At 43.3% G+C, this 20,915-nt stretch overlaps 1 protein-coding gene across 3 annotated transcripts in view; it reads right to left on the reverse strand.

Moving 5' to 3' along the window:
* Positions 1-20,915, reverse strand: part of GALNT7 (polypeptide N-acetylgalactosaminyltransferase 7) — a 127,842-nt gene that overhangs the window by 55,656 nt on the left and 51,271 nt on the right. For all 3 annotated transcript variants that reach the window (XM_084760043.1, XM_084760042.1, XM_084760041.1), the window contains exon 2: positions 5,032-5,492. In XM_084760043.1, coding sequence (XP_084616169.1) covers positions 5,032-5,492 — 461 coding nt within the window. The remainder of the gene's footprint in view (positions 1-5,031; positions 5,493-20,915) is intronic.

Below are 20,915 nucleotides of genomic sequence, written 5' to 3' on the forward strand. Positions count from 1 at the left end.
CTCTCTCTCTCTCTCTCTCTCTCTCTCTCTCTCTCTCTCTCCCCTGTCTCTGTATGTGTCTCTGTCTGTCTGTCTGTCTGTCTGTCTGTCTGTCTTGGTCTATCTGTCTGTCTGTCTCTTTCTGGTTCTGTAACCTCTACCAGAGCCACTACTCTATTAGCACCAACGCCCTAACTCCCTCACTCCATCCTAGACACTGGTCTAGCAGTCCTGAAGTTCTCCTTAGCAACCCTCCGACTACCTACGCCTACCTGTGGTACCAGCTTTGTTGTTTCTGTTTTTCATATACTCTCTGATTCAATCAAACCCGACCACTCATTCGTATGTTTTATTGAACCTTCTTCCTAGGAGCTGTCTGCCCACTCCAGGGGTCTTTCGCAGTGTCCCCTCTCTGAATCCTTTACTGACCATCCCCTCCCCAAGTGAGCCCTTACTGTTTTGAATGTTGTCTTTGCTCACACACTGCCTACAGATCTTTTTTTTAGTTTATAGTATAACATTGTTTCCTTCCTCCCTGAGGGCAGATAGTGAGCCTCTTGAGGACAGAGACTATACTTTCTTATTGTTAGACCCCGTGCCCCCCTCCTCCCCCACGCAGGCTGCCTGGATACGCCAGTTATGTATCAGTTAAGACCTGTTGAATTACAATAAATTATACTTTACTGCTGAAAATAAACCTGAAGGCAAGAAGGGTCATTCTTGGCTCAAGTCTTCCAAAAAAGATGGAGGCTCCAGTTCACTCAAAATACTGTTAGCCTCTTAATAAGCTATCAACAGCCAGTAAATTACTCAGCCAGTGAATGCAATTCAAAGTGATTGCATCCATGAGTCATGCTGGCAGCTGGGCACCTCTCTCTCCGGCTGCTTGGGTACAGAACATTCATCAGAGCCGAATGGAACAGCCACAAGAATGAGCCAGTTAACCACAGTGGTAGATGTCACAGCTGGACCAATAACCCAAAGCAGGTCACTGTGCTCTGCAGGTGGCTGGCTTGTATGAACAACACAGGCAAGGGTACAGCTGCAGAGCGCCGCTCACGCCCCAGCAGTCTCTGATGGGCTTAAGAAGCATGTTCTCTATTGAGGGGTGCATGCAATATGCATGTTGTTACCATGCTGTCAGTAAAAGTACTAATAGGTAGAGTAAATCATATGGTCGATTTTATTTTATTTTAAAGAAAGCTCTCAAGATTGTTGACTTTCTAACATAAACAAAGTGCTAATTTATTGTTACTTTACACTGAACTTTCGGTGTTCAGAAAGGAATAAAGCCTATAATTTTCTTTTTCTTTTTTGCTCATGTGTGTTCACTTGTGTGTGAGTGTATGTCTATGTGGAAGCTAGAATTCACTCAGTGTCTTCTCCAGTTGTTTTTCAGTTGTACAATAAGGCAGGATCTTCCTTGCTAAAGCCAGAGCTTGCCGCCAGCTTGCTCTGTCTCTGCCTTCTATCTGCTGAGATTACATGCAGGCTGCTACACCTGCCTGCTTTTACACCGGTGTTAGGGCTCTAAATTCTGGTCCCTGAAGAACTATTTCTCCAGCTCTGACCTTGGTTTTTTTTTTTAAGTGTGAAGGGAGGACTGTCTTAAAAACAAATAACATTCAGTTAAGACATTTCTGATGGTAATGACATTGAGTGATTAAAAATGTGTTGTCAAAGAAGGGAGTATCAATAAAAAAAATTCTAGGCAAGGCTCAGAAGCAAATGTGAAGAGAGTGGCAGTGCTTCATTTGAGGGTGATGACAAGACTTAATAGGAGTGATACATAAAAAGAAACTACATTTTATTCCTGTTTCAGTTGTGCAAGAGGGCAGAATACGGGGACCAGTTGGCCTATGGAAGGCATGAAGAGGGGCAGGAACGGGGAAGATGCTTAGATCAGGTAGTAGTAACATTAATGTCTCTCAAAGAGTGCTGGAGAATATTGAGGTTAAAGAGTAACTGAGAACATTCAAATGTGGCGAGGAGGTGCTGGGAAAGCTCCTGAGCAGTCAAATGAGCCAACAACACTCAAGGTTTTAATCAACAGGTCTGTAGATAAAGACCTTTGGTTTACTATGCCATTAAATTCTAATTGTATCCTTCACGGATCAATACTGTCAAATCTAGTGTTAAGAATTAATAACGAAAGTTAGAGACGGTAAGTGGCTCATCAGAGAACTCCTGCCTGGTAATGAAGCCAGGGGCAGCACCTTGGTAGACTTCCCTCCTCCCTACATTCTCTCAAGAGATCTTTACTAGCTTAGTACTTCAGACCTAAAAGTACCAAGTGAAGAAACCAGACATAGTTCTCAACCTCAGTCTCTCATTTGATAGGAAAGAGAGCCAGTCAACTAAATTAGCCAGCAGCTGGTTTTAGTAAGATTTGATGAGTGAGAACTATAAGCAAAGCGGCTGTGGAGAATGAACAGAATAAAACTTGGCATTGCAAATTAGATGCCAAGCGTAGAGAGGTCCAACTAAATAACATGTAAAAGATGGGAAGGGTCAGTTTGCCTCTTTTTTTATTTTTTAATTTTATTAATTTATTCACATTGCAACTTCCAATTGTTATCCCGTGATAAAACGGGAGAAGGCGGCAGCAACTGGAGGAAAGCATATACAAAGGGCTGGAGATGAGCGCGGAGCTGCAGCGGAGGAACACGGTAGCAAGAGGCAAGCTGCTGCTCTCTACATGCCGCTGTCCTGTCCATTGGGTAGATCAGAGTAGGGGTTCGATGTTTACTCCATTTTTGCCCACTTCCCCTAGTGGCGAGGCCTGGTGGCACTCAAAGAAAGAATAAGCAGGCTACCAAGATGAGACTTGATAGCCTATGACCATATAGTGGGGGTGGAGGTCCCCCTCGGTCTTAGACTTTGGGGAGGGGAATAGGGTGAAAGCAGGAGGGAGGGAGGAATGGAAGGATACAAGGGATGGGATAACAATTGGGAGCTGTACTCTGAATAAATTAATAAAATTAAAAAATAAAGAAGAGGCAAGCTGCAAGGCAGAGCACAGAGCAAGGGAGGCGAGCGGCAAGGCAGGGCCACAGAGCAAGGGCAGCTGCCAGTCAGAAGCCGGAGCTTATTCCAAGCACCATGGGAAGAGGCAGAAGAACCTGTCGTGGGCTTCTAACGGACCACACTAGTTGCTATGTGAAAAACAGGCAATCGTAGAAATAGAGAGAGCTTTCCCAAGATTTCAGGAGAGACCTGTGGATGGACAGAGATGGTGGTGGTGAGGACATAAAAAATCAGTTCTGAGACTGACTAGGTATGTCCTTGGTGGTTGGAAGCAGGGCCCTCTCTCTCATGAACTGCACCTGATGTGATTTCTTTGCCATACTTTCATATTAGAAATTAACTATATTTTCATGGACATCTGAAACAATGTATTTTTTTTTAACACACAAAGCACATACTTTCACACACAAATGCCTACTGGCGAGTCTTACCTTTGACACGTTCTTGGATTTATACAAGGAAGCCATGGCTCTAAGCCTCGGACACAGAACTGTTTTAGCAATTCCAGAACAGTCGGAAGTCCTGGCACGCAGGAAGACATCAACAAATGGTGGGCCCTTCCCCCGCCCCACCCTACCCTTCAACAGTGGAGTAAGAACACAAAGACCATGGTATGCAGGTACACAGGTGAGCGCCACACTCAGGGTTCTTGCAGATCCTGTTGCCAGTGAAGGACAGCATTTACCTGTCAGGTCCAACCTCTGTACCACACGCCTTCATACCTGCCGGGGAGTGATGCCAGCTAAAATGTGGGATGCTCAGCTAAGCTTGGATTTCAAACAGGCAAAATATCTTACAATATGTGTATGAGTGCTTGAAAACAATTTATTCTAAAGTTCTTAATTATTTATCTAAAATGCAAACTTAAATGGAGTATACTGTATTTTGAGCTGTTAAATCTGGCAATCTTATGAGTAAGTCTCTGGGAAGAACAAATGTTTAAGGTTTCTCCTTCATAGCCTCATGAGATGCTAAGACTGCCCTATATTAAATGGATCTCTCGCATCATCATGGTGCTGTTCCTCCAGTTCCACATTTTTCTTTCATATTTATCACTTCTCAGTCGAAACGGGAAGTGTACGAATGTCAAACTCTAAGGAACGACACCGTATTGGGGGTTTTCCCACACAGTCATAAGGAACGCTGGCCCGCGCATGTGCGTTTGTGGGTGGATATTGCGGCGTGTACACCTGCTGTGTTAACCTTTTAAAATAAAGATTACAGTAACGGCGCATCGGGAATCCCTCCTAAGAGTTTTCTAGCCATCGTGAATCGAATCCACATTGACATTCATGAAAGCCACTTAGATCCCACAGTAGTGGAACCAATTATTGAATAAACTGGAAGAGAAAGCACTGAATTCACTCAATAATCACTGTCCATCAAAAGCAAAGAGCTTAAAATCCTCCACTTAAAAATCATAACACGGAAAAGAATTTAAAAGCGTAGGCCACAGTCGTCTCTGAGCATCCCTGTTGCACACACTCTCAGGGTGGAGAGGGGGCATCCCGGAAGTGGGAATCCAATGAAGGACAGGAGATGTCCTGAGCAGCATCAGTGTTTGCTCCTGTTCCCCAGGATGAGGAACTTTCTCATTCCGGAACGCAGGCCACAGAGAAAGCTCTACCATTACAACCCTGCCAGTCACAAAACACGCTACTTAGTGGTGTAGTTCGTTTCCATTCTGGTATGAGCTAATTTATGTCCTGTGTACTGGAAACAAAAATCCTCATAGCTGGTGCTAGTCTGGGGACGCCGTTCAGAGTAGCACTGACGCAGGAGACCCCAGAAATTAATAAACCATATGTTCAATACGGTGACAAAAACAGAGGTCTCCTCCTTCAGACCATTATCCTGAACAAAGGTCCCTTCATTTCATTGAAACAAAGGCACACGTATTATCTCCATTCCTAGCAACCCCTCCCTAAACCTACATATCTATAAAAACAAAACAAAACAAAACAAAATAAAATGAAACCAAACAGTAGCTGCCCCACATTTAGAAAGAAGAGGGTTCATACTTACTCTTCTTGGCGTAAGTCATTGACGCTGCGGTCCAGTGAGATCATGTCACTTGCCACCATGTTAAATCCAAACTCCTTAATGCTAGCTTGAACTGCTTGCTTGTATTCCGGTCCCAGAACCAATGGCTTGGCTTTCTCCCCGGGGCCACCGACCACTCCGTGAGGCTCGGGTTCTTTGGGTTCAAAGTTCCCGAGGACCCCTGGGCGCAGCACAGGATCGTGGTAGGTGAACGCCTGAGGCTTAAACGTCAGGTACTGCCTCTGCATAATGTCTCTCTGTGAATCTCCCCCGGCATGGCGCTCCTGCTCATTTTTGGCCTTGTTTTTTCTTCGGATAGATTCTAGGTCCACTTCCACTCCTTCCACATGAGGCCACGGTACCACAGGTTTGAATCTGTCATCCCCGGGAGCTGGTCCATTGCCTCCTCGGTTAGGCAGGGGGTTATTGACATCTCTGTCTTCCTACACAGAAGGGAAGGGGATACATAATGAGTACATGAAGGCATAGCAACCACAGCAAAGCTCGAGATGCAAATGTTCACATCTAAGCAAAGGTCGAGGCAGCGAGGAAGCACTCTAAACTGTGACCGCCAGCAGGACACCACTAATCAGGACGCTGCGCTGGAAGACGTCGCTCAGGTTGGGAAGGAAGTATGATTCAACAGGCTATTCCCTCATCTTATCACTCTGAAATAAAGGAGCATATTTTTACTTGTCTCGTTATAAACCTAACTCTCTCTAAAAGACTTCTCAATGACTGACAACACACACTTAATTGGTCTTATGGTACACAGCAGTGTTTTTCAGTTAGCCGGCATGACAAACAGAACCTTTTGTTAGCAATAACGGCCATATGGTAGCAGTGATATCAGATGGATGTCACCCAGCAGCCAGCTGGCTTTGTGCCCTAAATGGCAGAGGAACAAGGTAAAGTTATGCATTTGGTCCCAATTTACGGTTGTCTACTCAGTAAGGGTTTGGCTGCACAACTACAAAAACAAAGCTCAGATAACTGTAACCAAGCCAGCGTGGCCTTTTAAACTACTCACTGAAACTTGACTTTGCCACATTCCAGGCAATACGGTGAAGACCCTGCTTGTAAGAATATTTCATAAGTGCTGCTCTCTCTTCACTTTGTACCTTCACCTCCTGAGATCTTTCAGTGAGAAATACTCAGTGCTTTGTCTCTGAGGTCCAGTATGTTAAACTTTTGCAAAGCCACTGGCATTCTTTTTCACAAAGTGGTGTTTCTCAACATTAGCACCATTCTCAGGGGACTTTAAAGAATACTAAGTGCCCTACTCTCGAGTGCTGAGATTTAATTGGTTTGGGCATGTGGCGTTTTGAAAGCACCCCAAGTTGTACCATGCACCTAAGCCTGAGAGCTACTAGCTGTACTCGGCATGGGAGGTGCAAAGGTAGCCCAGCTGGGCAGGGGGACACAAGGCTCGCTGCAAACTGCAAAGTAGGAAAACTCGTCTACCAGGTCATCCCTTCAATTAAACCATCCCCCAACAGGTCAATAACAGAACCAGCACAATCCTAAGAAAACTGTTAAACTGAATGACCTTGAGAATTAAAGTTCAAAACTTCATATTACAGAACATGTGAGAACTCCAGGTACAACACTGATGTTTAGTCTGTTTACAATGACTTCAGATGGCAATTAGATGGCTAAGGATTAACTTCATAGAGATCAAACTCAATTTTTAAAAATTATCAGTTTATTGAGTAATAGAATGGTAGCCAATAAGTTACAATAGGCACACAATGAAAACCATGATTCCCTGCCTTTCCTTCGCTACCAACTGCTTATGAATTTGTCCAGAACAAATGAAAGCAAAATATAATCTCTCTCTTATGCACACAGACAGATGCACCAAAATGCCACAGCGAAGCCCACTACTTTTGCAGACTAACGTAAAACAATAAAAGTAAGTAACCAGAATGTCATCTTGCCGAAAATGTTCCTGAAGGACCAGAGAGTCCCTCAGGATTAATCAATCATAAGAAGTGCACCCTAAATATGACTCATTCTGCAACAGAGGAGCAAGCATTGAAGCTGAGGTGTGGCTTCTTACATATTACATAGTATTGCATATTACAACCTGGGGGGCTTTCAAAACTCCACATGCCCAGACCAATTAAATCTCAGTGCCCGAGAGCAGGGCACTTTAGTATTCCTTAAGGTCCCCTGAGATGGTGCTAACACTGAAAAATACCACTTTGTGAAAAAGAATGCCAGTGGCTTGGCAAAAGGTTGACATATTGTGCCTCAGAAGCAAAAGCACCAAGAATTTCTGACTGAGAGATCTCCAGAGGTAAAGGTCCAAAGTGAAGAGAGCAGCACTTACTGAATATTCTTACAAGCATGGTCTTCACCATTTATATAACAAGAGATTTTAACATGGAATGAAATGTTAGTTACCCCATCAATGAGAATGTATAAAGGGCTACAATGGTTCATGGATAAACCCAAAAGACAAACACTTGCATACATATATGAATATTCGCTATTATAAACAAGTTTCATTTCAGTAGATGAGAATTATTTGTATATATTATAAGATGGCCCAAAGATAATAAGTGTAAAAATTTAGAGAACTGAGTGTTGTGGAGGTTTTGGGCTCTGATATGTAAACATGCTTTGTTTTAATCCCAGGGCTGCTCCAGTTTGTCCACATCTGATAACTGCCTCATGAGAGGGCATGTGATGTTTGTCATCTGGGAACTGCCTCATGCGGGAGGGCATGGTCTTTGCCAGTGAGAATAAATGCCTGACCAGAGAGAGACTGGGGAAAGAACACTGGTGCTTCCCTCCTGCTGCTCCTGGTTGCTGTTGATGCAGTTTGATGAGGAGAAGAAGAAGTTGGACTGGACTTGCCCCAAAGAACCCGATGACCCTAACAGCAGGATGTAGCTGGAGAGGACTACTTCCCTTTTCCTCACTAAGCTTCTTCACTAACCTGGTGTTGAGATTTTGGAAGGGATTGGGGTGGAGAAGGGAGAAAGAGATATAAAAAGCCAAAATAAAAATAGATTTTAAAAAACAGCTCCTACAACTGGGTGAAATACACCAGTGGTCATTCAGGGTCACTTGAAAGTTTCACACAATTGTCTCTAAAACATGAAATGTAAGATGCAATACAGCGGGCTCGAGAGATGGCTCAGCAGTTAAGGACACTGACTGTTCATCCAGAGGTCCTGAGTTAAATTCCCAGCAACCGCATGGTGGCTCACAACCATCTATAATGTGATCAGATGCCCTCTTCTGGCCTGTGGGTGTACATGCAGGTAGAGCACTGTATACATAATAAATAAAAACTTTTTAAAAAAGATGTAATACAGCTTGTTAAAGCAATGTGATGCCTTTCTTTCAGAAGACTTTTACATCAGGCTTTTGACTGCCCACAGCAAAAGTGTAGGAGAGACTTAGCTTGAGTCTAGCTTTTGAGCTCTAATAAGGCCAGAGGCAAATAACCAGAAAAAGAGAAGGCAATGCAAAAACCAAACCAAACCAAACAAATAAAAACACTGAAGAGGGGAACTTTGGGAGTAGGGAGAGAACCAGCCCAAGGGTGGCAGGAGACACAGGGGAGGGCTGTGGAGAGTGCAATGAGTAAAAATAAAATATAATCTCTCTTAGACACACACACACACACACACACACACACACACACACGAACACACGCACGCACGCACAAAAATGCCACAGTGAAGCCCAGTACTTTCGTAGACTAACAAAACAATACAAGTAAATAACTAGAATGTCATCTTGCCAGAAATACTCATGAAGGACTAGAGAGTCCCCCAGCTTTAACCAAGCACACACACACACACACACACACACAAGCACACCCTAAGTATGACTAATTCTGCAACCGAGGGGCAAGCATTGAAGCTGAGGTGTGGTTCCATGGTGGGAAGTGTCACTTGCTCTTTCCAAATGCATACAGCGTTGCAAGTGAATCAAAACGGAAATCATTAGAAAACCCTGTAGGGTGTGAGAATGAAGTTATTGACATTGAAGCAAATTTAACACAAAATAGAAGAAAGGCATTCTCTCGCTTCTCAAATTTTCACATGACCGGTGTGAGGATTTGTAAAAGCTGGGCAAAGGAAATGGCAGTGGATATGGATGAAGGGTCTGGACAAGCACAGCACACACTGAAGTAACTGATGTCTCACAGGAGGGAATAACATCAGAAGAGCAGGGGCTAACAGCTCATGAAACGAAGCTTCTGAAAGCGTGAGGTACCTGTCCTACGTTAACATACAAAGTGCACATTTCAGCTAAGTGGGGGAGAATTTCTCAGCTCCCCACTTCAACAAGGAAAGTTTGAGATGGATTCAAACTTTGGGGTACCTTCCACTAGATGTTGTTGGGATCTTTTCTTTGACTTAATGGCTCTCTGTCCAACTTTAAGGTGTTACTGTTTTAGGGCTCTGTAAGAAGTCTGTTCTGTCTTCACCCCTGGTTTCCCTCTCACTTCCTTCCAAGCTCAGTGAGCAGCTTTCTGAGGTTTCTTCTGTTCACGGCCCTAGGCTACAGCACATTTCTGATTCCCAGATCATGTACACACCTGTTTCCTGAACCTGTCCGTTTATCTCCATTTTCCTTCCTTAACATATCCGCAACGGAACCTGCTGTGTGCCTCACACAACGATTTCATCGCTGTCTTCCTTACTTCAGACCCTAGTTCACCCACCATCTATTTGGCCAACAAAGTCCAAAGCCACATTTCATGTCAACGTCTTGTCTTGTTTATATCTGTTCGATTGGCATTCAGTCCATTATGACTTCCTGTCAACTGTCACCTGGGTAGCCCCTGAATTTGAATGCTTCCGTTATCCTCATTGTGACTTTTTAAAATTTGGCCAATCACCTTTAGGAAAGATAATTGTGACAGCAGGACTACTGATGACTGTGAACACTGTATTCCAAATGCTTCCTATACATGAGCTTGTCTAATCTTGTGACTGAGGTGTGATCATCATCATAAAGACCTGACCAAATGATCTGAGGCCAGAATCAGTACCAGTAACAGAGTAGAACTAAACTCTGCACTCTGACTGGCAGAAGGGGCTCTGCTCTTGAGCCCCAAACCAGCACCGTGGTTCTCTTCCTCTACATGCACTTACTGTCTCCCCTCATTATCTGTCCTTCACAACAGTCAAAAGGACTTTCCCAAAGTCAAATATGAGGATATTAACTCAGGTTGCTTATATTTCACCTGTGCCACAGTTCTCAGTAGAGTCTCTAACGGTACTGACTGGCTGCATTTATGTACTGACTCTATTATTACCAAATAAAGAGTCAAACAGTACCTTTTTTTTTTTTACTTTGCAAACAACACAGTCTCTCCCTCGCATAGCTATTTAAGTCAGTTATTGTAGTGCAAAAGCAGCCACAGATACTATGTAAACAGATGGGAAGAATTATGTCAATAAAACTTTATATGCAAAGACAGGTGGAAGGCTGTATTAGGTCCCTCAGTCCCCATACTCGACTGGAAGTTTGGGGAAGGGACAAAGGCTATGTCTTGCATGTCCTCAGTATCTGTCTTTGTATGCAATGGAGCCTAGAATTTGTGCTTTTGTAGTAAGAGACAGAGAAGAAAAGGAAAAGACACAGAAGGGAGAATATGGCATTGGGACCAATAGGCTCAGATCAGCAGACAGACACTTCCTGGCAATATCTTATGAACTCACTATGGACAAAACTATATTCTCTGCATGATACTGTGCTCTAAGGACACATAACTATGCCATAAAAATTGAATCTACTGGCTCCTCGAAAGCTGCATGTCATTAACTGTGAAGGTAGAACCCAATACTAGAATTATCTGTAAAACCACGTCAGCTAAGACCATCGTGTCAGAGCTTAACGTTGTACGATTCAGAGATTGGCTCTGAAGCAGCCTAAGTCTTAACTCTCCTGAGGAGCGAAGCTGTGTACTCCTTCCTCCAGAGAGTAAAGGAACATCAGAAGCCTCCATGACTCACGGGGCTCTCGCGGTGGCTGGCTTACTATACAGCCAAAGTCAGTGACTCACTGTTGACTAGGAGTGCCGAGAGAACCAGAAGGGACTTCTGCATGATGGTTACACTCAGAATAGGTGGAAAAGCACAGGAAATACAACCACTTACCACCAGATGGTAATGTGCAATAGAAGTAAGGTCAGACGAGTAACTATCTCTACTACAACTTAGAAAATGCGCCCTGCCTTGAACCCCCAAATCCTTTTTATGCGTGCCATTTTTCCGGGATGATCATGCCTTGGCAGAGATGACAATAAAAAGGACTATAAAAATGGTCTTTAGAGCAAATGACAGTACTCTTAGAGTGGGTGTGAAATCACAGGGCCTAAGGAGGAGCCTGAGTAGTCACATGACTCCTTGGTAAACAGCAGCTTAGAGAAAATGGTCACTGCCAACAGCACCCTTCTTCATGAGCCACAGAATTTAAAAGTGTCACATGGTAAGTTTTATTTAGTGGTTTAAAATGCTTTTAAAACAAACAAGCGCACCAAATAAATTTTAAAAGAAGTTTTAACGGGAAAACTCACATCATTTCTTGGATTTCATTCATACTCAACAGAAGAACTGGACAAAGAACAGGAAGGGAGGCTGTCAAAATTAACTAGATGCCACTGATTTAAAGAAAACAGTAGGCAAGGGTGTGGGCATATGGTTATTGCGTAATTTAAATTCTGATTTCTGTCTCAGTGTTGTGTAAACACTACTCCCTAATTGATCTCTGGTATGCCAGTAAAGCAGCTTACAACCAATTGCTGAGCAGGGGAAAGAATAGGGCTGGACTTCCTGCCAGCCAGAGGAGGAGGAGTTAGAGGAGGAAGTAGGGGGTTTCAGCCACAGGCGGAGGTGCAGGAGACATGAAGAAGATTCAGCTGGAGCAAAAGAAGAAGTAAAAAGCAAGTAACATGGAAATTTTGACAAAGATGGAGTCAGGATAGCATAGAGGGTTAAGAACAGACTTAAACTGCTCAAGATTGTGTTGTAAAGCCTTATAAACGAATATAAAAGTCTCAGTTATTTGTGTGATAGCCAGGTTAAGAGAGAAATTAAGAGAAACAATCAGTTTTATAAAAATAACTTCAACACAAGGGTCCCTCGGCCTCTGATGCACAGGTGGCAGGGTGTGAGTGGGATGGATGTAGGATGTTCAGGCCTCTGTGCCTTGTGTTCTTGTCTAACTACAGCTGGACTCTAAACCAACCACCTGACATTATGCTGCCCAGACCTTCAAGTGTTTCTCCTTTCAGAGTGCTGAAAGTTGTTGGCATTGAGTAGTTGTGGCTCAGCTGAGCACCAGCTGTTGCGTGTACACACATGTATGTGTGCATGCTCATGCCTGTGTGTGTAGGAGATAACGTATTTAATCAGGGTTTAAAATTGATAAACCCAAGATTACGAAGAGATCTTACCAACCCTTGAAAATCTAGGACAATGGTTCTCAGCCTGTGGGTTGATACCCCTTGGGGTGGCAGATTAAATATTTACAATTCATAAGAGTAAAAAACGTTACAGTTATGAAGTAGCAATGAAAATTATCTTATGGACGGGGATCAACACAGCATGAGGAAGGTTGAGAACCACTGCACTAGGGGGTATCATCCCTTTTAAGAAGTGACCCTATTTCCAAATGTGTTTTAAGACTCTTGAACTAGGAAGAGATCGACGGCCACTTTGCCATGGCAATGTCTGTGTGAGGGACTAGGGCAGAACTGAGGTTCACCACACTTACGTGACTATAAAAATCCCACTCAAGCTTTGGGTGTGACTTAGTAAGATAAAATATGATACCATGACAAGAATTATCTACTGAATAGGACTCCCTTAGAAGAGGTGTCCTGTGCACTTTTGTTTTTTGAAAGTAGGAGATTTAATAGACTGTAGTAAAGTCTGTACTTGATGTTACAGTGATCATTTCACACACACAAAAACCCAGTTTAGAACTTGGTAGAATACCTTACCTTAAGCTACTTCTTCAAATGTAACTTTGAGGCCAGAAGTGTTAGGATCTTGACTGTAGGGCTGGGCGTGGTGGCACACACCTTTAATTCCAGTACTTGGAAGCAGAGGCAGGTGGATCACTGTGAGTTCAAGGCCAGCCTGGTCTACAGAGTGAGTCCAGGACAGCCTGTGTGACACAGAGAAACCCTGTCTGGAAACCATCCTCCTCCCTTCAAAAGATCTTGACTTATAAAGAAGCCACCAGGCATATTATAAACCTGGTGATTACTCCTCTTACTTGACTTTCCCCTCCCAACTTCCCCACACTAGAGAAAGCACAGTCACAGGGCTGCAAATTAGTGCTCCCAGTTTAAGCACTGGAGAGGTGTTTTTTTTTTTAAACCAAGTTCTCTGACACACCAAGGAAACCAAAAGTATATTCAACAATACAGCTCTATGCTATATACCTATACCATGTGACAAACAGGAAAACAGGTATCTTCCTAAAGCCTTGGCCAAATTGTATTTTTGAACATTTAAGTGTCAGAACAAAACGAAGACTTCTGTTACAGGACAGCACCCCAATACGTCCTGCAGTTGTGCAGCTGGTCCAGCCGCCTTTGGGCTTTCCTGAGTACCTGAGTATCTGTGGCCATTCTTTCCCGTTCCTTTTGTTTAGAAGACACAAGGCACTAGCCAAGGACAATACAGGCGGTAAACTTTAAACCCCTACCCAGATCTAGCCAGTGGACAGGACATTCTCCACAGTTGAGTGGAGAGTGGGGTATGACTGTCACACGAACTCTGGTGCCCCATATTTGACCATGGAGACCTGGTGGCACTCAGAGGAAGGATAGCAGGCTACCAAGAAGAGACTTGATACCCTATGAGCATGTACAGGGGGAGGAGGTCCCTCTCAGTCACAGTCATAGGGGAGGGGAGTAAGGGGAAAATGGGAGGGAGGGAGGAATGGGAGGATACAATGGATGGGATAACCATTGAGATGTAATATGAATAAATTAATTAAAAAATCTTGAAGAAAAAAAAAAAGAAGAAGACACAAGGGATGAAACCTGGAGCCTCACAAGTGTTAGGGATGTTTTCTACCATAGCAATCCTGGTTTTCGGAGCTAGAGTGCTCACTGAGTTGCTCAAGCAGGGTCAGAACTCACTCTGGAGCCCAGGGAGGCCTTGAACTTGTGATCCTTCTGCCCTCATCTCTAGAGTCGCTGAAATTAGAGGCCCGTGTGAGTAGCCTCGCTCCATCTGTTGCTAGTAAAAGACGTGTACCCTTCTGCAATGACAGGGTCATTTTCTCAAGTCACCTATAAGCCCACAACAGCATAGCCCAAGAGGGCACATTTGAAGAAGCCTATGGGCCCTTGCACTAGCTTTAGCAGTTTCCTTTTCGTTGTTGCGATGAGATCATTTGTGACTTTTGCCGACTTCATGAGAAGACCAAATGTACTGAAAACACTATGTCTCCAGTGGGAAAATGTCCACTTGGTTTTGGTCATCAGCTGGTAGAATGATGGCAAACTCCCTGAAGTTCTCTAAGGCTGTCTCCATTTTCTGATGTCTTGTGAACACACCCTTTTTTTAGCTACCTGCTTCTGGACACTGGATTCCTCGCTAACAGATGACAACGGTGTACAAAGTCATCCCAGGAGCTTCTGATCCATCCAAGACTTTTCCTCCAGGTAAATAACGAGTCCTGGGTGCTATCAGTGAAAAACTCTGATGTTCCCTCTAAGCACCTAAAATCATCTAGGAAACTAAACAGGGGTGAAGCAAGTTTTCTTCCTACTAATCGATTTGGTACAAAACCAAACAAGTGGAAAAACCAGCAGGCCTGATGTCAGGCCTGGGCCATGGCTCAGTGGATAAAATGACCTCATAAGCCTAAGGCCTGAGTTCAGGCCCTGGCGCCCATGTCCTTGTGAGAGGCAAGGGTGGAGGCAGGTGGATCCCTGGAACTCAATGGTCAGCCACCCTTGGCAAAAACAAAAAACAACAACAACAACAAAAAAACAACCATAGAGGCCTTGCCCTAAAACCATGAAGTTGGGCAGCTGGAGAGATGGCTCGGCTCAGAGATTAAGCGTACTTCCTGCTCTTGCAGAAGACTTGAGTCAGTCCCTGGCTCCCACATGACAGCTCACCACAGCCTGTAATGTAACTCCAGATCCAGTGCCATTCAGCACTCGCGCAGGCAAAGCACTCACGCACATAAAATGCAAATAAGTAAATCTTCAAGAAGAAAGGTGGGGACCAATCAAGGACAACCCTTGCCGTGGACCTTTGGTCTCCACACTCAAGTGCGTACATGTGCATTGCCAGGCACACACACACAGGATTCCTGACATCATTTCTGTGTGTTCTATCTTTTGATAATAATTATGCCACCCATGATGATGTTCCAGTTTTAAATGAGTCAGTGCTCAATTCGAAGAGCCATCTCTGTTTGAAGAAACACCTTGGCAGGGTCGTGACCCTCTCCCTCAGGCCACTGAACACTGTGAACACGGTGCGTGGGAGGGCATCTCATCCTTCAGGCTTTAGGAAAACTACTTTGTAACTGGACAAGAAACAAGTATTTGCATTTTATCAGAATCCAAGCCTAGTGGATGGACACATGCATTTACTTAAACTATTTTAGAATAAGAGTTTATGCTAGTAACAACAGCAAGCCCCTTAGAAGTATAAAAATATTATTTTGTGTCTTTGAGGCTGGTGGTGGTTTTTGAGACATGGTTCAGGCTGGCCTTGAACTTGCTACATAGTTAAGGATAATCTTGAGCTATGGTTTCCATATCCAAGTGCTGGGATTATAGGCATGCACCTTGATGGCATACATTTTTTTTTTAAAAGAAGCTTGATCTTTTGGAACATTAGATTATTCCAGTGGCTGGGCAGTGCTTATCTCTGGAAGTACCGTTGGAAGTATATAACACAGTTCTGAACAAAATATAGTATATCTATATGAAAACTAATGTAGCTTAAATTCATGAAAGTTACACTTTTTCAAACAACAACAAAACCCCCCGAGTTTCAGTACATAGCCCTGGCTGGCCTGAAATGCACAATATGTACAACTCACAGAGATCCACCTGCCTCTGCCTCATGAGTTCTGGAATTAAAGACATGTACCACTATGTCCAACTAAAATTGTAACTTTTAAAAAAGTTATGTGTTTAAAGTATTAAGCTGAGTAGCTCTTAGTAACATAAACTTTCTGGTTTTAGCATTATAACTATAGCTTGAGAGGAGAGGATTCTCTCAAAAGCCTTTGCTTTAACTCTGTCATCTGTAATGGTCTATTCTGTAAATGTGAAATTTCCAAGAGGCACACAGTAGTTGAAAGCTAGCAACTTAAAACTAAGGAATATGCTGGCAGAAACTGTTCTCCCTCCTCCTCCTCTTGGGCGTGGTGCATGCTGCAGTCCTTCTGGGCTTGCACTGCCTTGGCACCTACTGACATGTCTCTTCCTGGTCGGGCAGGGCAGTGTATCTATCCGTGAGCCCCAAGCACCCGGCTGACAGCGGATTCTCCATCACATGCTTGCTCTCGGGCTGAGTACAAGGAAACTGTCTAGCTGTGGCTCATCTGTTAGCACAGCACTTCCTGGAACGTAAACTGACCTCGGACAAACTTATCTTACGCTGGCTCTGCTTAAGCTGGTGCTTTGGGAATCTAAATGAGATAACTGTAAATGTTACTTCCCTACACATCTAAAATGTGCATAATCCTCTTGAAAGTTTCCACTTTTGTTCAGCTTTGGATAAATCTTCTTTGCAAGTGAAATCTTGGCGCTTCAAAGAAAAATGAATACTCTATTTAAACCTTCTTCCTGAATCTACCGACCAGCTTACCTCACAAATTTACCCTGCTAAATTTTATATTTGTAATCAGTAATTGGACAGAGAGTCTAACTTACACCAGAAAAATCTGTGGTAATATTTAAGGGAGAAGAGATTTAAAAAAGAATTGTGAAAAATTACTAAAATATGGTTAATTTTTATAATAAGAAAACAGCAAACAATAAATTGCTATTTTTAACAACAACAAAACCATCCACCTTTTATTCATTAGACTTTTTGGGTTTTGTTTTGTTTTTCTTTTTTGAAATGGCATCTCACTATGTAGCTCTGACTGGCCTGGCACTCAATATATAGATCACATGGGCCTGGCCCTAGATTTCTGAGTGCTATGGTTAAAAGTGTGCACCACTATTTCCCAAAAGACTAGCTAATTGACCAAGATTAAAGTTATTATCACAGAAACCTAATCAAGAAGCTGACTGGGCAGTAGAGGTTCACGTCTTTAACACCAGCACTCAGGAAGCAGAGGCAGGGGGATTTCTATGAGTTTCAGAACAGCCAGGGCTACAAAGAAAAAGCCAAAAAGCCAAAAATGAAATCAAAACTAAGAAGCTTATGGAATACAAACAGTTGAAAAATATTTATAAAATCCAAAGAATTTTTTAACCTTCAGGGACTTTATGGAAATTCATGCTTTAATTCCAGAATAAGCCATGAATACATACAGTGAAAAATATCTTTTTGTGTGTGTGAAAAATATCTTATTGTAAATATTTAATATTAACTTGTTAGCTGATCTAAAATGATTTTAGGAGTCAAACAAACACAAGTATTAAGTAAATGATTAATAAATCATTTCACAGTACATTTCAAAAGGGGTTATTAAGTTGTACTTGTCAGTTTCTATGGATGTTTGAGTGCCAAGAGCACAGGCTCATACTGCAGGGATATGAATACAAGGCACACAAACATCACTGGAAAAAACCTCATCCGAGGGAGTGGAGGAGACTCCGTAGCACTTTCTGGAAAGCACTGAAGGGTGTAGTGTAGATCCTTAGCTCTCTGCGTTCAGAAGCCAAATTTGAACCTTAAAAAGAAAGCTCCTAAGTTAGAATTTTTCATTCTTTATACAGGACATGTAAGCTACATAGAGTATTTTAATAAAGTTGCCATGTTTTACAGGAAATCTTCTCAGATTATTTCTACAGAATGGGCTGTACAGAGAGTATAGAAAGGTGACTGGAAAGATGAAGGGTAGAAATTAGTGGGGGAGAGGGATTAAAACAAAGCAATGGGATTTTAAGTTAAAAATCTGTGAAGACTTAAAAACATATGAATAATGTATGCACGGGTATATATTATGTATGCAGACGAGGAGAGGAAATATATATTTTAACACCAAATGGTTTTGAAAGAAGAGAAATTAACCCTGCTGAATAGACCCTCCGCAAAAACAATCAGGGCGTTTCATCAGGTACTGAAAGGAAGAAGTATTTAAGGCTGAATTGATTGAGATGAGGTCACATCTGTTCCATCCCTCGCACTCACATCATGTGTTAGGACTTTGTTTCAGCTTGTGCCAATCAACTCTATTTTCTTACCTAGAATTGCTCAGTAAGATCCCCCCTTGACTCCGTTCTTTGCTTCGTCTTCTGAAAGCCTATTGCCAGAATGACTCCCTGGCCACACTCCTCTGTGTGTGTGAGTGTGTGTGTGTGTGTGTGTGTGTGTGCGCATGCGTGCGTGTGTCCCACCCCAATGATTCTTATTTCCAACAGAACACTCGATTTTATAATTTAGCATCACCTAAAGGCAAGCAGACAGTTTAGTTCTTAATCTTCCTTCCCACTTGGCACATAATGATTTCCAATCGCCCTGAAACTCGCCCAGAGAAATTAGGAACAGCAACAGAAGCCTCAATATTTCTTACAACACTAAGGAAAACATTTTACCGGGTGAGAGTAGAATGAAGCCGAAAGTGGCGTTTTGTGTTGGGAGAGAATATTTAATGTCCTCCCGAAAACTAAAAGAGCGATGTCCTATTATTGTGCCTCTGGGAAGAGATTCAAGAACAGAATACAGTGCCCCGCCCCCCGCCCCCCCATGACCTGGGGCTTCTGTTTGCAGCTGAGGCTGGGTTAAAGCAGCCTTTGTTTGGAGCCCCCTGGCTCTGCCTTGGAACCCTCTTCTTCACAACAGATCAAGAACAGAGAGAGGCAACGGGAACTTAGGAACACACACATTTTGATTGGTGTAAAAATAATCTCATCTTGCAAATCTGGAAAGAAAATGAAAAAAAAAAAATCACTCCAAGGAAGAAAACATTTCAGCTGTGTCATTCTGAAGCTCAGACCAAAAGCTTTACTCCTATGTGATGACCGGCACCTGTCTTAAGAGAAATTATGACAAGAGACAGAAACACATCTCAATGTAGATCAAGCTGGTTGATCTATATATTTTAATTTTTTTTTCAACTCTCAAAAGGCCTGGTCTCAGGAGGAAATGCTTAACCACTTATTCTCTAGTTTGTCTCAAGTGTTCTGTGCTCTTTAAGTAAGTACAGACACGTTATTAAGAGACAAATGGACCATCTTTTTACTTCTCCTAATATGTGTGTATGTCAGGTTTCCAATACGCCAGATACCCTACTTGTAGGGAGGAATGAGTACCCGAGGCTGGCTATGCCAGGGAGACCTGTGACCCGAGGCCCCTGTCAGGAGATGGAAGAGTGGGTCCCCGGATATGGAGACAGGATGTAATAAGATGGGGATAGACAAAGGCAACAAAGTGAGAGCTCAGAGGTGAACTACAGTTCCTCACAGGCCCCACAGGAACTGCCGGCCAGGGGTGGGGGTGGGGGGCGGGGCTTCATTCATCCATTCACCCTTAGATACTGGGACCATGCAAGGGGCTCACAGCAGATCAAAGCAAAAGGTTAGAATGACCACTCTAGTGGAACAGAGGAGCCAGAAGCGGAGAGTGACTAAGACGTTTTTGGAGAGATTAGACAAAAAAAAAAAAAGACAAGTGTGAGAGAATTTCAAGAAAAGATTGGTCAGGCCAGTGGGCCTAGCAAATATGGGATGATTGTGGCCATATTGTACCCTGCTCTATTACTCCATATTGTACCAAACTCCATAGAGGTGTCCAGGCTGTGCCTCGCCCCAGAACACTACATTTTAGAAACAGCATTTAGCTTCATCTTGAATGCAAATACAAGCCAACTCCACACCTTGTCTACGTAGATAACACGTCCGTTTCAGCACCACCCAGCAGTCACCACCACCCAACAAAGAACTGACGCCAAAAGCAAAAGGCCAATTGGAACCATGTGGACATGTGGGCATATTAAGACCGCTCCAGGAAAAAACAGGCTGGAGAACTGAGTGAATACAAGGAAAGGAAAAAAAAACCAGATGGCCACGGTCAACCTGTCATCTGACCACCCAGGGCCCGGCAGGCAGAGAATTTCACCTTCCTGCGGGGAGGGGGGCGGTGGGCTTCAGGTAAGCTCAGTCCTCTGTGCTTATTTGTTTAAGAAGACCAGTTGGGCGTTAGTGGTGCATGCCTGTAACTCTAGCACTCCGGGAGGCAGAGGCAGACGGATCTCTGTGAGTTCGAGGCCAGCCTTGTCTACAAATGAGTCCAGGACAGCCAAGGCTATAAAGAGAAACCCTGTCTCAAAAAACCAAAACCAACCAACCAAACGCAATCTTTCCAACCTATCCTGCAGACCAACCTCCAGCTTGTCCATTTTCCTCCTCTTACTTCCGGTTTAGTCTCAATGTCATCTTCACAGATCTGCATCTCCCACCTGCGCTGGCTGCAGAGGTGCCAACTCCCTCGTTTCTCCTACGTCCCTTTCTAACTCCCAAACTGTCCTTGGCTTTTCCTTCCCCACTCAGAACAAAAACTCTACTTACTATAGTAACCCTTACAGCCTCATCTCCCCTTTTCACAGTACAAGTGCCTGATCAGATTTGACCCCTCATTTTCATAAGCACTTATCAACAATGTCAAGGCATTTCAAAAAGACTGTTGAGAATGACTTACACTTTCTAGGAGCTGAGAAATTTACACAAGTAA

The sequence above is a fragment of the Acomys minous genome (genome assembly GCF_964271855.1).
Source record: "Acomys minous genome assembly, chromosome: 15".
Lineage (NCBI taxonomy): Eukaryota > Metazoa > Chordata > Mammalia > Rodentia > Muridae > Acomys > Acomys minous.